Genomic DNA, 16,412 nt, shown 5'->3' with positions numbered 1-16,412 from the left:
GTACTATTGTTGATTATGTATTAGGGGCTGTCCATAAACCATGTGGTCATTTTTTTGGGACTTCTCAACCCCCCCGCCCCCCGCGTGGTCATTAGTCCATACAAAATGTTTTATTCGTCCATACAAAATGGTCATTGGCCGAACCCCCCCCCCCCCACCCCCCTCATGACCACGTGGTTTATGGACAGCCCCTTATCTTAATGAAGTTGAACAAATAAATGTATGTTATGTATGTATGTAACCCGTTAGCACACTTTATTTGATTGATTGCCTGAAGGGCAATTAAAACGATAGCACCATACTAAAATTGCTCTGAATTTTCGAAACCACAAATCTTGAAGAACCAAACATCGCAAAGTGCTGAAAAGTTGAACGATTGATCAGCCGCTGGTCGTAACCAATCGATCAACCTTGCAGTGCAATCCGCCATTTGTTTCTTCAGATTTGTGCTCTTGGAAATTCAAGGTGAGGTTTCATCATATCTTCACCTTAAAGCGGGTCATCATAAAGGGCGTCCACTACACTGGCGGAATTTCTGAAGAATTCGCTAAAGCAAAACTTGAAAAATTTTCTGAATAAATTTCTAGAGGAATTTATAATAAATACCTGGACAAATTTTCAAAAAAAAACTCTTGACGAATTTCCAAAAGAATCTTTAGTTCTATTCTAAGTAAGCACTACTTATTCTTCTGTTTATTTTCTTGTGACTTAACGTTCCTACTGTAACTTGGCCTGCCTCATATCAACTTAGTGAGTGTTCTTTGAGCACTCCCACAGAACTGTTATAACTGTATTAATTGAAGGGCTTTCTTCGATTGCCATTGCATGGATTTGTACATTATGAGGCAAGTACAATGAAACACTATGCCAGAGCAGTCGAGAAAAGTTCCCGTCCGGAACGGGAATTAAACCTGCCGTCTCCGGATTGACGATTGGACAAAAAGTTTGTTTCTCGCGCAAAACGTAACGTGTAGGTTATGTCACTAGAATTTCTGAATGAATTTTTGAAGGTATTTCTGCAATATTCCATTTTTTTTAATTCTCGATAAATCCCAACATAAATTTCTGGATAAATCTGTCTAGTGATTTCTAAAGCAAATCCAGGATTATTTTCGAATTATTCCTTAGAATATGCTTAAAAATAAGACGCGGACACGGTCTTAAGCCAGAGGCTGCACAGACTGAATAAAACGGTAAACTAGACAAGGGACACACGGAGCACGCACCACCCGAGCAAAGGCGGATAACTAAGTGATATCACTTTGATAATAAAGCATGTTATCGGTATTATCATCTTGTTATTTTTGTTATCATCTTTTCCAATTGATGATAATCAGATGATAACAAATTTAGTTATCAATAATTTTGGTCTATCACGATAACATAAAAATACTAAATAATAACAAAATATGTTATCAGTTTCAAACGCACATTGCAAAGCTTTCCCAGAACTGAGGGTCTGGCGGACCTTGAATCTAAAAATAGATTCCGCTTTCCATCTTCAATGCGACTGCAGTACGAAAGCGTAGCCTTCAACCACTCTCCCTCTCACTGAGTCCCGTTGGTATAGGGGCTATCAGCTGCGACCGATAATCACTCGATCAGGGTTCGAGACCCACTGGGCGCAATAGTTGAAAACATGGGTTATAGTTATAAGAAACTTTTTTCAACTGCTAACCATGTCGGTGAAGTAGATTTTTACTATTTTCGTCGATAAAATAGCTCGAAATGATAACTAAATGATAACAAAACCTGTTATCAATCAGCTGTATTTTTTCATGTTGATAAATAAATGTAATATTGAATAAAATATTGTATAACACAATTAGTTATCAACTTGAACTCAATGATAACTTAACTTCTTATCATTTTGGTATTCGTGGAGTAAATTTGAGTTATCATTTTTGTTATGTTGGCTCTTAATTCAACCTAAATGATAACAAACTCAATTATCAAACGAATGATAACCAGGTAACAGAACTTGTTATCATTTTGTTATCCGCCTTTGCTCGGACAGTGGATACCAAATAGAAACTATTGTCACGGAAAGTTTCATCGCTAGGAGCGGGAATCAAACTTTCACCCCATAGCATGATGCGATTAGAAGCTTGGCGAGGCTCCATATATATGATTTAAAAGAATTAGTCAAGGAATTCCTAAGAGAATTTCTATGATTAATATGATCAATATGTCGGGGCCCGTGGCGCAGTGGTCCACACGTTCGCTTCATAAGCGGATGGCCATGGGTTCGAACCCAGCCCCGGCACTTGCAATTTTTCGTCAGCTGCTCTTCCCCCCGCAGCTGGCACCGGACCCTCTTCGGAGCATATAGCTCTAATAGACCCGGAATTCGGATATCGGCGAACCACAACTCATAATGGACCCCCTATCGGACTGGAAAAGGAACAGTAGCCACACACCAGCATCATCGTGTTCATCATTCTACCATGGACAGGGTTGAAGAATGAAAGAAGCACAAAGGCAAACCAGTTCAATACAGTAGAATATAATAGAATAGAATACATTTAGGCGTTGTACAAAGTGGAAGTGCAGCGTCCAATTGGAATCGCTCACGTAGTACCCTAGTGGACAAAAGAGCTGTAAATTAGGTTAAGTGATTAAGAATAAAATTATGATCAATATCTTTCGTTCTGTTGTTATCCAAGCAAAACTTTCATCTAAAATACCATAACCGTAAATATGTATGCTGAAATAAAAAAAAAACTCAGTATCAGAAGGTTTATAAAACAATCAATAGGTGGATTTATCGATTTGTCCTCCGTTTTTCCTGCTGTTGAACACTCAAACCTGCACTCACCACACTCGCGGTTGGGTGAGAAATTCGATACAGGTCGGAATTGTAATGGCCCGGAGCAAAAGTTTTCTGGCGACACAAATTTTGTTGCACAACCGTTAGTGGGATGGCCAGTTGGATTACCAATGAGTTTGATAGTGAGGAAATTCGTGGGATTTCAATTTTGATTATGAATCAGATCCAAACAACAGTTTCCATGAAAATAAAAATGAGTAAACCGTGCAAATAATATGACCAAATTGAGTCATGAGTGTGAATTTCAATTCCTTGATTCCGGCACATCATGATGATTACACACAATTTGAGAAAGAACGTTGTTGAGCATCATAGGAAACTTCAAAGTCATACATTAATTCACACTATTGGATAGATGTGCGACACTAGCTGAAAAATTTATCAATTTTCAACTTGTTGTACGAATAACTATTATTAAAAAAAAATTTAGTCAAGTTATTTTTAGAAACTATGACAAGTATGCAGGAAACTTTGCATCATAATCATCATGACAAGTCAAATCCGTAGAATGTTTTCAACATTCCCAGTTCACGCCCCAAGCTTGTTATCTGTTATCTAACGCACCGTAACCGCGATAAGCCGCAAGAAGCAGCCAGCACCAGCGTCGATACGGAACCGATAAGATAGTCAATCGACAAAATAAAACCCACCTAGCTTGTATCATGCTCGTTTCATTCGCCTTTGGCCAGTTAAACGTAAACATACCCACCGCACCGGCTCGATCCAATCTCAAATTCTTACAAAATGAGTAACTTTTTCGATACCATCGATCCGACCATCTTCCGGTCGTACGTCTTCTGGTGCTCGGTGCTGGGCCTGAAGATGTTGGTCATGTCCATCCTGACGGGCAGGCAGCGACACGCCAAAAAGGTAAGTACATATTGAACAAACCACTTATCAACCAAGTCAACTCATTATCTGATTCCCATATGTAGGCCTTCGCCAACCCGGAGGACGCACCCAAGGGCGTCAAGGTTGTTACCAACGATCCAGACGTGGAGCGTGTCCGTCGTGCCCATCTGAACGATCTGGAAAACATCCTGCCATTCTTCATCATCGCTTTCCTGTACATGTTCACCAACCCAAGTGTGTTCGTGGCCACCAATCTGTTCCGGGCGGTTGCCGTAGCGCGCATTGTACACACCCTAGTGTACGCGGTGTTCGTAATTCCTCAACCGGCGCGTGGACTGTCCTGGGCGGTAGGCTACTTCAGCACAGCATACATGGCCGTCAAAACGATCCTGGCGTTCCTGTAGACTGGTGGAGAGTGAGCTAGCGTATAGAAAATAAAAATTAAACGATTTCAAGCGAAACAGGGGACCTGAGAAAAATCGTAAACAATTTCATACCGAGCGGAGTTGACGACAGCCATGAATAACTAATAACACCGGATGACGAGGCTTCGGGCCGGACACCCCCCCAGTCAGTACCAGGTTCGGCATTCAGGGCACGTTTTGCAAATCACTTTGAAATGTTTAATGGTTTTCTTTTGGATTGATCGTCACACCCTTGGAAATCGCTAAAAGCTAGGAGAACAAAGTTAGAGATTCTTATCTGCGATGTCCATTAGGCTGACGTGACACTAATTGGTCGGACGCATGCCGTTCATAAAATCTGAACGAGCGTGTGGCTAATCGGAAAACAATAAAACAACATAATGGTTAATGCTTCCCCTCTACCAGGCTTTGACCAAGTAGCTTTTTGTGGGAGAGTTTAGTCTCGTGGTAAGACTGTAAAAATGGGATAATAAAGAGACGTTGGTTTCGAATCAAGAATGGGAAAGCACTGATTTTAGTTCAACGATTTTTGTTTCTTTTTTTTTTAGAAGCACGCATTGATCAAGTCAGTGATCAATGGTCGTTTGTGTTGAAAATATTCTTACTTGCTAAACTTGGGGTCTCTTATTTCAAATATTTTGTCCAAATTCTTCCAAGTCATGTACTTTTTGAGTTATTTTGGGATTAAAATCTTCTAATCTGAGAATAACGCCTAAAAGTAGGCAACGGCTTTAGGAATTGATAGCCTACTTTGATTAAATCGTATATTTTTTTTAAAAAAAGCACTTTCATAAAAGTTTCATTTTTTAAATCAAACTGTAGGATATCATATTCAAGTTATAGTGATTTCATTACAAGTATGATTGTTTAACAAGAATCTCATTACGCTACGAAACACAGTGGAGGAAAAAATATTTATTTCAATAGCTAAGTAATAGCAGGATACAGATGGTTTAAGAACTAAAAAACTGAATCAACTTAAAATGTTTGAACATTTCATGAGGTCCGTCAAGCTGATCAAAGTTACCCCGCTGATCGATGCTACCCCGTTTTATGATACCGTCGTCACCCCCAACGTCGTAGTTATTAAGATAGGGCAGTTTTCGCTACCAACAAATTTTAAACATAATTGAGGGGATGATAAAGGCAAAATTGCGCCATTGCCAAATGTCCGTTGAAAGTTATAACAAGCAAAATAAGTGTAAGACAATTAGTTTCCGTAAATTTTATTAGATCAGACAAGTAACTAGATAACATTTATAATGACTATAATTTTACAGCATGTACCAACAAATTAATGACAGGACAGTTACAGTTAGACGAAACACAAGACCAAAAACGACCAAATTAGTGTAAGTTACCGTGACAAAATTATGTAACAGACCAATTAGTACATGTATTAAATTCTAGTTCCCCCTGAAGAAGACACTAACCCCGAGTCGAAAAGTTGGGCAAGTAATAAACATCGTTTGCTAATTTCGAGACTGCGTAGCCGTTTTTAATGATAGTTGAAACGATACAGTCGAACCTCCACCAGAATGTATGCAGAAATTTTAAGTTTTCGAATTTTGCCGCTAGGTGGCGCTGTAAGCGTTCAACAATCAAACCCTTTGGTATTATTGTACATGCATTACCAAAGATCACAATCCAGTGATCAAAGGACTTTTTTATGCAAAAAGTAAAAATTATTGAAGAATGATTGTGGATCCACAATCATTCTTCAATAATTTTTACTTTTTGCATAAAAAAGTCCTTTGATCACTGGATTGTGATCTTTGGTAATGCATGTACAAATGATGAGAAAATATTTGGAGTTCGTCAATTCTCCTGAAAACTACAAGTGGATGAGAACCGAGTTCGTTCCGCATTGACAACAAAGCAAATAAATAGAATTCTGGTCAAGGCTGATATTACTTACCAATAATTATATGATGACTATGAGTCTGAGATTCTAAAAAAAGTATTTTTTTTTTATTCTTAATCACTTAACCTAGTTTACAGCTCTATTGTCCACTGGGGCACTACGTGAGCAATTTCAATTGACAGCTGCACTTACATTTTTGTACAGCGCCTTGATTCTATTCTACTTTATCGAACTGGTTGCCTTTCTGCTGCTTCCACTTTTTCTACTTTATACCTAGTAGAATGATGAGCACAAGGATGATGATGGATGGCCGTTGTTCCTTTCCAGTCCGATTGGGGGTCCATTATGAGTAGCAGTTCGCCGATGTCCAGGTATCCGGGTCCATTTGAGCCATGGGGCTCAGAAGAGGGTCAGTGTCAGTTGCTCTAGGGGGAAAAGCAACTGACGAAAAATTGCAAGTGCCGGGGCTGGGAATCAAACCCATGACCATCCGCATATGAAGCGAACGTGTGACCAACTACGCCACGGGCCCCGGCATATAAAAAAAAAAAAAAAAAAAAAAAAGTATTAATCCACCCAAAAATGTGATGTTTTATCGAGCCTTAAAAGTGGTATTTTAAAAAGGCCTTATTTTCAAAACTTTGTTATGATTTATCAAAAATTAATCAGTTGCTCTAGAAACCTCATTTTTCGACATAAACTAACGGCAACTACGAGGATGACACCATAAAATTTTGAATTCGATATTCGCAATATTTTTTGAGATATTTCAAATAATGTTTTGACCCAATCTCGCCTCTCTGACCCATTGTAACCCCCAAAAACGGTACATATCTTAAGAAAAACTTTCATCGAAATAAAAAATGATGTTTTTTAAAAGAATTTTTAAAAATGATTTTTCCCAGTGTAAGGTTTAATTTGTATTTCTTTTTTCAAATATTCTGGCGTTCGATTTGAATAGGTCCTATCATCATAGGTACGACCTATTCAAATCGAACGCTAGTACTGTTTTCCTGAAACTTATCTTATTTTGTAATAATCACTCTTACGAAACTTTTTTTGAAGAATTATTAATTTTTTTTTGAATACATATGGAACAATCGGTGAAAAAGTTTAAACCTTTTCTAATGACAGTCTAGATAAATTTTATAGAAACAAAGTATTTAAGTTTATTTAAGTATTTGGCTATCGAGTCACACCCAGAAAGTATAATTGTAGTCTGAGAGAGTGTTGCCAACTCCGAATACGATTTGAGGCGAAATTCGTTCCCTTCTTTCTCATGTTTATTTCGGAGAGTGAGCAATTAAAATTAAAAAGCTGAATACGCCAATAGTCACTACTTCATACGATACATCCATAATGATTGTATACGAACATGTCAATCCCACTTAGAATAGCTTAACAAGTATGCTTAATCTCACTGATAACAATTGGTAGAATTTAGACATGTTTATAACAAATTTTTTTATCTCTTTTCTTTACAGGTATGCCATATTTCGCTTCAATTGGATCAGGTTTGAGTTATCGATTACACTAGTTTACAAACTCAAACGAAAGCCGTGAACTTCTATCAACGCCAAATTTTTTGTTGCATAATTATGTGCTGATATCAAGATCATGCTTCAGATTGTTTTAAGTAGAACAGTTTTTGAGTATGTTCTGAAAATTGAGCTCTACAGTGTTTAAAAATATGGAATTTATTAAATGTAAATATCTTGCGTTTCAGTCAACCAATTTTCAATCTTTATGCATTACTAGCAAGCTGAATGTACTATGTTTCGATCATCTGAATATATTTTTTGCATCAAATTAGTGAGACTCGAGATATTTGTGATTGTATTGACCAATCTCCTTTAATTTGAGCAAAAATTCCCAAATAAAAAAAAATGAAGACAATGATTTTATTGCCCTTTTCCGGCTATACCAGTCGGCCAGTATGTCTAAAATAGACGTAAGAACATGAAGTAATTTTAGGCAAAGTACGTTTAATTTGCAAATTGAAAGATAAATTTGTGAAAAAATACCACTTGTTGTAGTGGGATTCGAACCCACGACTCCGTATCGCTAGTCCGGCGCTTTAACCAACTATGCCATAGAACAAGTTACAATTATGCGGAATAGAAAGTCAAACTGGATTCCAAGCACCACCCTAACCGGTTTCGTCTTTCACAACTGTATCTCTCTTTCGGTTTTTAGATGCCAATCTCCCGCACTCTCACGGCCTATGAACAACAAGTGTGCGTATATTGATTTTAAAAAGATTTGTATTTTTTTTTCAATAAGAATAAAATCAATCGAAAAATTCTTTCTCAGTAAAAAATTCTGGTCAATCGGCGCATTGGTTACGAAAAAAGAGATGTATAAAGGGAACAACTTTGCTTAAAAATAGAACAAAAATCTATTCAAATTCGACAGCCTTGTATGGAAGGTCGAAAAACTTTCCGCTCTACGGTATTTTTTTTTCCTTCACGTTTTAAGCTCAGGACATGATTCTACACCAAAACTGATCACCAGCCGAGTTCAAAAATGATGTAAACTAGTGTAATTTAACCCAGTGACAACTAAACTAAGGCTCGCGGACCTCTAGCAGGTTTTGTGCGACCCGTTGATAGGTTCCATTATGAAAATAATAAATTTTACGATGTCTTAAAACTTACATGAGTTGAGAGAGGTGAACCAGCGTCTGGCTGAAAGCCTCTTTAATAAAGAAAGAAAAAACTTACATGAGCATTAATATTCACTTTTGAACTGCTGTATACTTCATAGAGGTTTTTTCTACAGAAGTATAAATAATTATAATGCAAATTATAATTTGCAAAAAAAAAATCCAAATAAGTTTGATTAACTCTGGTCTCTGGATGAATAAGCATTCAAAAGTTCATTATCTTACGAATATTCTCAAAAGGCTGAGTTTCTCAAAAATCTGCTTAATTTGTTGAAACATATACTCATACTTTCTTTAAAATACATCCCATAGGAAATCTATTAGCAATTGCAAGAAAATTTTCAGAGTTAATTTAAAAGAAATCCTCGACACATTCAGTTGGAAATTTAACCCAAACCTATTTTGAGAAATCCATTATTTATCCTCCGGATTTTGTATTCTATTTATTCTAAAGCGGTGTTGAAAAGTCCTTTATTTACATTCTGTTGAAAATGCTGTCCAACATTCTTTTTTTTTGAAAAATAATGATTTTTTTTTATTGTATAAAAATATCTTTTTGCCTTTCTCGTACACCAAGGTGTACCGAAAGGCTATATGTTCACTCCAAAAACGAAAATTTGATAGAGCCCCCGGAGGGGTCAAGTGTTATATACCAATCGACTCAGCTTGACGAGTTGAGATGATGTCTGTGTGTATGTATGTGTGTGTGTGTGTATGTATGTGTGTGTGTGTGTGTATGTGTACAAAAAGGTCACCTAATTTTTAAATAGTAAATATGAACCGATTTCAACGACCGATGGTTCATTCGACGGGGTACATTGTCCCATTGTTTCCTATTGAAAATGGTTCAGATCAGTCCAGCCGTTCCGGAGTTATGGCCATTTAGGTGTTCCGGACCGGTACCCCAAGAAGGGGCCAGATATGAAAATGCAACAAACCCATGCATGCGACCCATCAAACCACGGCATTTACGATTATTTGATGAACGGGGAGTAGAAAAATAGTCTCAGACTACATCTGAACCGGTAGTGTTCCGGAACCGGTTCCGGGTGCCCCGCCGGAAGTGGCCAAATAAGAAAGGTAACATAACCCATGCATGCGACACGTCAAATAGCGGCTTTTTCAATAATCAGACGAACAGTGAGCAGGAAAATAGTTTCAGACTATTTCTGAACCGGTTTTGTTCCGGAACCGGTTGCAGGTGTCCCGCCGGAAGTGGGCAATTAAAAAAGTGAACCAAACCCATGCATGCTACACATCAAAGAGCGGCTTTTTCAATAACCAGATGAACGGTAAGCAGGAAAATAGTTTCAGACCATATCTAAACCGGTTGTGTTCCGGAACCGGTTCCAGGTGTCCCACCGGGAGGTGAACCGAACCCAGGCATGCGGGACATCAAAGATCGGCTTTTTCGATAACCAAATGAACGGTAAGCAGGAAAATAGTTTCAGACCATATCTGAACCGGTTGTGTTCCGGAACCGGTTCCAGATGTACCGTCGGAAGTAACCAATTAAAAAACTGAACCAAACCCATGCATGCGAAACTTCAAATCATCAAAAATGTTCGATAACCAGATAAACGGGCGGCAAGAATATAGTCTCTGACCACACCTTAGATTACCGGCAGTGTTGCAGAATCAGGATTGGATGCATCGATGAAATTACGAAGGTGAACAAAATCGATGCGAGCGAATAATATGCGTGAATGAACAAAATCTTGATAATAATTTAAGTGATCTTGTCAAATTACACCATTTTAGATTCCTGAGGCGTCATTACACGGTTGAAATTTGAATGGGTTTTGTTATGGAAAATTTCGCTTGCTTGCACTTTTTTGTCAAATTTTACATGAAACTTGTAACCAATGATAATAAAATATAGGCTAAAGTGTACAGAAAATATTTTGCCGAAATGTCTTGATAATGATCAGCATCCAGTGCAAGCGAAGGTGGTCAAGCAGTCAACTGAGAGGTTTGATATTTTTCAGCTCTATACGTTTAACATAGCGTCGGAATATGAGCCATCAATAGGTTTCCAAATTCGATTATGGCTTTGATAAAAAAAATTGCTTTTCTGAATAAGGCTGACACAAATTTCGATTTCCTATTAAGTCAAGAGGGCCCCGCCTCGGAAATTTTGGTCGAAATTCAACATATTGAGGAAGGGCTCAAATAAATGAACCAATATTTTTTTCAATTTTAAGAGTAAATTAGAGTCTTCCAGTAAATTTCTCATCAAATCCGATGAGTTAAGCGGTTTTGTTAATTGTTTGAGTATTTTTTCATCAAATAAATTTATTATTTATCAATTCCACCTCCCCATTGACGAGTCAACGAGCACTGTGACAAAAAAAAATTAGATTTTTTCCGTTCTAGAGTATTCTCAGGATTCAGGAACACTTCTTCTAATGGCGACGGAAAAATCTTGAGTACATATTCGACGAGAAAGGCACTATCACCACTAGGTGGATTAATCTGGGTTTTTTGAGTCACTATGACTTATTACAGATTTTTAGAACTTCATAATGATTTCTATAATCCATGCAAAACAGACTTTATCATTTTATCGGCTGCCACCTGGCCAAATTCTTGACAGCAGATGGAAGACGAGTCTTGTAGATTGAACCTCGACCATGGTTTCCTCGGGGAAGTGGACATAGCTTGTCTTCGTTTTTTTTTTCACAACAAAAATAACTCTATTCGATCTTTTATCTTCAACATCGAATATCGTTGATAAGCATATTTGGACTACTTGAGAACTACAGGGATAGTTTCTCACAAAAAAAATCAACATGCTGTGACTTTTCATAGTGTGCATCAAAAATTCTCAAATTTTGACTGTTGACTGTTTGACAACCTATTATATGTGCATCATTGGTACAAATTTGGGCTCGATTGGTCAATCTTTCGCGAAGCTAGAACTGTTCTCGTAAAGCACTATTTTTTAGACTTCCAATTTTTAACCGAATTGAATGAAATTTTGAATGTCGGCCATAAATATGGACTTCTCTAAACTCAAGGAAATTGAAATATATGTCTGGATAAATGGTTGAAAATTCTTTCGCTAATTTCCAAAAATTTGGCCTACCCTAATGTGTTAACAACTTTGAATTGCCCTAATGAACTAGATATAATTTGCGTTTCCCTTCCAATGAAGTTAACACTAACATATTTGAAGGAAACCACTGTAAACCACATTGAACAGAAATAAAATCAGTCTATTGCAAACAGTATAGCTGTCCGGGTGCATTCTTTGATTTCTTTCCTGTCCGAATTATTCCCCGCGAATCCGCCATATTCGAAATCCACTGCAATTCCCTCGAAGGCTGGTGTCCGGAATTTGGTCGTTTTTGAACCGTGATCGGGACCGAAAAAAGTTCTGGATTTTACATCAGAATCACTGGAAGAATTTCTGGAGATACTCTGGTGGATTCCTCCATAAATTTCCGCTGTTATTCCTCCAAAGATTGCTTTGAAATGTCCTGAAGTTATTTCTCTTGTTGTGATGGCTTTTAGAATGTTCCATGAGATACTTCTAGGGCTCCTCTAGAAGTTTGCTGCAGTGAAGTTTTTCTTACCATTCCTTTAGGAATTCCTTCAGAAATTCCTGCTAGTGGGTCTCCAGTCACATCTCTCAAAGCTCCTCCACAAATTCCTGCTGTGTTTCTCCAGAAATACTTCAAGTTTTTTTTTTTCAATGATTACTATAGGAATCCTTTGAGATATCCATTAAGGATTTTTAAGGAATCTCAGGAAAAATTCCAAGAGAAACTATATAAATAAAAATGGAGTGGTACGATGTTTGCCGGGGCAGCCAGTTCCTTTATATGTAAATCCTTGGGAAAATCTCTGGCTGAATCCATGCAGATTTTTTTTTCAATTTTAGAAATTTATAGAAATAGAAACTCAGAAACTATTCGGTTGGACAGATCTGATCATATTGGTTCCAGCAAAATCTGATTTTTCGGGAGCATCCCAAGTATGAATTTGCTGCTGTACATGCGTTTTTTTTTCAACTATTTTAAAACAGCCTTCATTTGAACAAAAGCTGAGCACAAGAGCTACAATCCTTCATTCATCTGCTAAATATCTAATTTTGGTGAATTTTTTCAACCTTATCCTGAATTGAGGCTCATTGAAAGGCTGATTTAAAGCTTATTATGCGCTTTTATAGTTACTCACCTTAATACCCACACCACATACAATTGTATACCAGTCATCGAAAACTAGAAAAATCTCGTATATCTCATATAAAGATTTTTTTAAGTTTCTCTGAAAAGTCGTACTGCACAGTACGAACAAAATCTGTAAATTTATGACGAACTGAATGTAACAAATTGACCTCCATCGTGTTCGATAGAAATTTATGTGTGATCTTAAAATTACACTGCTGATTGCTGAGATAAAAGTGTTAATTAAGCATCGACTTTTCAGAGAAACTTAAAAAAATCTTTATATGAGATATACGAGAATCGAACTCAGATCTTCCGAGTGAGAGTTCACCCCTAACCCCTCTAGGCTGTCCCACCAAGCTGAAGAGAGAGCAATCAAAGATAAACATGTTCCACCATAAAGGAACAAACTGTTGTACCGCTTCGGCCACAGAGAGCGAGAGAGCAGTCTCCGCAGCGAGGCAGACGACTGAGCGTAGCTGTCCTCGTTTACGATACTGCATGTAAATTTCAAGCGGATATGTCTCAAAAAATGTCAACAGTACGCATGATTGGCTGATTACTGAGCGGACAGTATCATCTCTCGGTAAATGGCTGTAATTTTGTAGCTTCTGCTATAATTTTCAGTCGATGCTTAACTTACGTGCTGTTTAATTTTCATGATTTCTTTCTGTGTAGAAGTATAATTCTGCATGCTGGTGTTTGTTTTAAAGCTGGTTATACAGATGAATAATATTTCATCAACTTGATATTCAGCCATCTATGTAATGCTGATTAAAGATGTTGAATAAACCATACTTCAGACCAACATTCAGCTGTCATTGTGTTCAACCACTGACACCATTTACCAGCCAATGTTCAACTAGTACTCTCTCTGTTTAGCATCCATGTCCTTACATCGCATTAAAATCCACTGTGCTCTATAATTTTGCTATGACTGCAGATTTTTATACATACGGTGGAAATTCACGAATATATTAATTTTACAAAACTGTGGGTACCCGTGTACCCTGTTGACATGCTACGTGCACTTTGTTGAACTCGACATTTTGAATCCTTCTGCCGAGATTTGCATAACCGAGTGCTTAGCAATCAAAATTTTAAATGATATCTTAACAAAAAGTCAAGTTTATTCATAACAGCACCAATAAGGTACCGCTGACATAAAACATTTAACGTTAAGCGTTCGAATCCTGCAAGGATAATTGGGCTGAAATACAATACTGGTTGAATAGGAATTAAGTGTTCGGATCGCTGACGATGTGTCCGTTTAGTTTATATCCTCAAATGGATTGAAGCAGAGTAATGCACCTTGAAATTCACTGTTCAACATTGCACAGTGTTTTATTTGTGCGATATAGTTTCTTCGGAGAAGTTTCTACATAAGACAAAGTGCATCTTTTGACATGAAGAGCTGGATGATCAATCCACCTATAAGTGAGATAAAAAAAAATCAAAAAATGCAGATAGACGTTTGATGTCTTCAGCAAAATTGTTCAAAATGCAATTTAAAACAATTTTGTCGAAAACGTTATAATGCTTAATCTCATACTTAACGAGATATATTGCGTTGTATGTGCATGACCCCTAGAAATCATATATTTCATCATAACTTTTTAACGGGATTTTTTATTTTTTTTTGTCTTCTACAAAGTTGTTTGGAATGTAAAAACACATGTTTTTGCTAAACATCGAAAAACGCTAGTAGCTTTTAGAGTAAAAAAGTTATATACAAATTACTGATTTTTATAGGGTAACTTTGAGCACGTCTAACTGCTTTCGGCGCAAAATGGCGCAGAGAACCGTTTCGAATAATGAAACAACTATGTTTCTACTTTATAAAAATGGCTCAAACTTTTGTATGCAAGTGTATTCCTTATGTGTTATAGTCACGGTGTCTTTTTCGTATAACTTTATAAAAAAAAATTCGGCATGTCTCAAAATTGGACAGAAGCAAGTTTGGACTTTCCCCTTTCATTTGCGACTATGACCAAAATAAACTGTCGGGGGGTCTAGAGCAACTTTTTTTTTGAAGTTTTTTTTTTCATTCAAATTAACGTTAATTTAGCCAAGAAACAAAAAAAAATGCAGTGTGAATTTCTGAATTTAATTAGGATGTTATATTAGCTATTATAATGGCTAAGCCTTCTTAAGGTGGTAGTAGAACGAAGCCACGACGAAATTTCATGAGCACATACCTAGCGAACCGAATGGTCAGTCACGCTGAAAAGTTGATCAATTAGTTTATAAGGTAACACATGATGAATTAGACATTTTTTGAAAATTGATTTTTGAAAATTTTGAACTGGGATTTTGGAACGTCAAAAACGCAGTAGGCTGGATAGAGTTTACCAGGGATAGCTAGCATAATTGTTGTTGTTTCGTTGGTTCATTTAAACAATCGTCCTATAAATCTGTTGTAAAGCAATTTCTTCGAATCTAACCTGTAATCGCGCTGCGTAAAGATGACGCCTCCTAGAACTCACGAGGAAAATCGAAGCAAAGTTTGTGTTTTGTGTCTCAAGAAATCAAATTTAAGACAAATATCCGAAAAAACAGTGCTCTTGGTAAAAAATCGGTTTCTGCCGGACATTGACGTAAGAAGCGGGTATTACCCGAAGCAAATTTGCTGTCGTTGCTCATTTGCTATAAATGAAAATCAAAACGTGGAAGTCCACAAGTACAAAAACTTCCAGCGTGTATCTACAAGGAGTGGAATGTTGTGTAAATGTGACGTGTGTGTGGCTGCTCGTGTGACCTTGACTCAGTTCGGCGGCTATCAGATCAACAACTCCAAGAAACGTGGGAGGCCTTCGGTGTCAGAGAATTCAAAAAAAAGCACGAACAGCAAAACTTTGTACGATTTGTTATTCCGAACTTGCCAAGGGCAAAAGGCATTCGTGTACCCGAGTTGAGAGGCAGCAAAACCTCCTGCAAATGGTAACTGGCGACCGCCCACGGTCCGGCGATTCAGTCGTAGCTGCGTATTTGAAGGAGAACCGTGATTCAGATGGATCTATTGCATTAGCAAACATAAGAGGACGACCGTCGCACTGGGTCACGGGTTCTGCAGTTTCACGCAGTACGAAAGTTTTTTCCATGGATGATATGTTTCTTATCAAAAACATATGCGATTTGAGTACCAAAAAAACCCTGCGACTAAGTAGTGCCCTCCGGGGTATGGATATCGAGGTTCCCTCGAATTTACCCCAGCAAATAACAAACGCGAACCAGATGCTTAAAGAGTTTTTCTCCATTACTCGCATTTCTTTCGATTTGGAGAAAGAGAAGAAGAATCCGCAAGCATGTGCGTCAACGAAACCGGCAGTTTATTGTAACGATGTCAAGGCGTTAATACAGTTTATTCTGACGGTGCGATCGTTGTCTCTAGCAGACGTATTCTTCAAGATAGGAGCGGATGGTGGTGGAGGATCATTCAAAATCACGTTGTCTATCGTCGAAAAAAATCAAAGAAATGAAAAAGGAGGAAAGGACACAGGAGTCAAGAAATTGTTACTGCTCGCTGTTGTACCAGGCATAACGGAAAAATACACCAATATTGCAAAAGTTTGGTCAACACTACTCAAATTGAACGAATTGGAGG

General features: G+C 37.6%; 2 protein-coding genes across 6 annotated transcripts in view; both read left to right on the top strand.

Annotated features, from left to right (window-relative positions):
- The window catches only part of LOC115255007 (uncharacterized), a 717,425-nt gene that overhangs the window by 231,727 nt on the left and 469,286 nt on the right, over nucleotides 1–16,412 (top strand). The gene's annotated exons all lie outside the window — the stretch shown is intronic.
- On the top strand, nucleotides 3,487–8,627 carry LOC115259235 (microsomal glutathione S-transferase 1). 2 transcript variants are annotated; one of them, XM_062850105.1, is made up of 3 exons: nucleotides 3,487–3,700; nucleotides 3,766–4,097; nucleotides 7,456–8,627. In XM_062850105.1, exons 1-2 carry the CDS (start codon nucleotides 3,575–3,577, stop codon nucleotides 4,084–4,086), a joined length of 447 nt encoding a protein of 148 aa, XP_062706089.1. In that variant the 5' UTR covers nucleotides 3,487–3,574; the 3' UTR covers nucleotides 4,087–4,097; nucleotides 7,456–8,627. The 2 variants fall into 2 exon arrangements, with proteins under 2 accessions (XP_062706089.1, XP_029715630.1); XM_029859770.2 differs by lacking the exon at nucleotides 7,456–8,627 and having other exon boundaries at nucleotides 3,766–4,161.

Source organism: Aedes albopictus, chromosome 2 (assembly GCF_035046485.1).
Source record: "Aedes albopictus strain Foshan chromosome 2, AalbF5, whole genome shotgun sequence".
Classification (NCBI taxonomy): Eukaryota; Metazoa; Arthropoda; class Insecta; order Diptera; family Culicidae; genus Aedes; species Aedes albopictus.
Note: the sequence above shows the minus strand (reverse complement) of the source record. Positions and strands in the feature narration are given on the sequence as shown.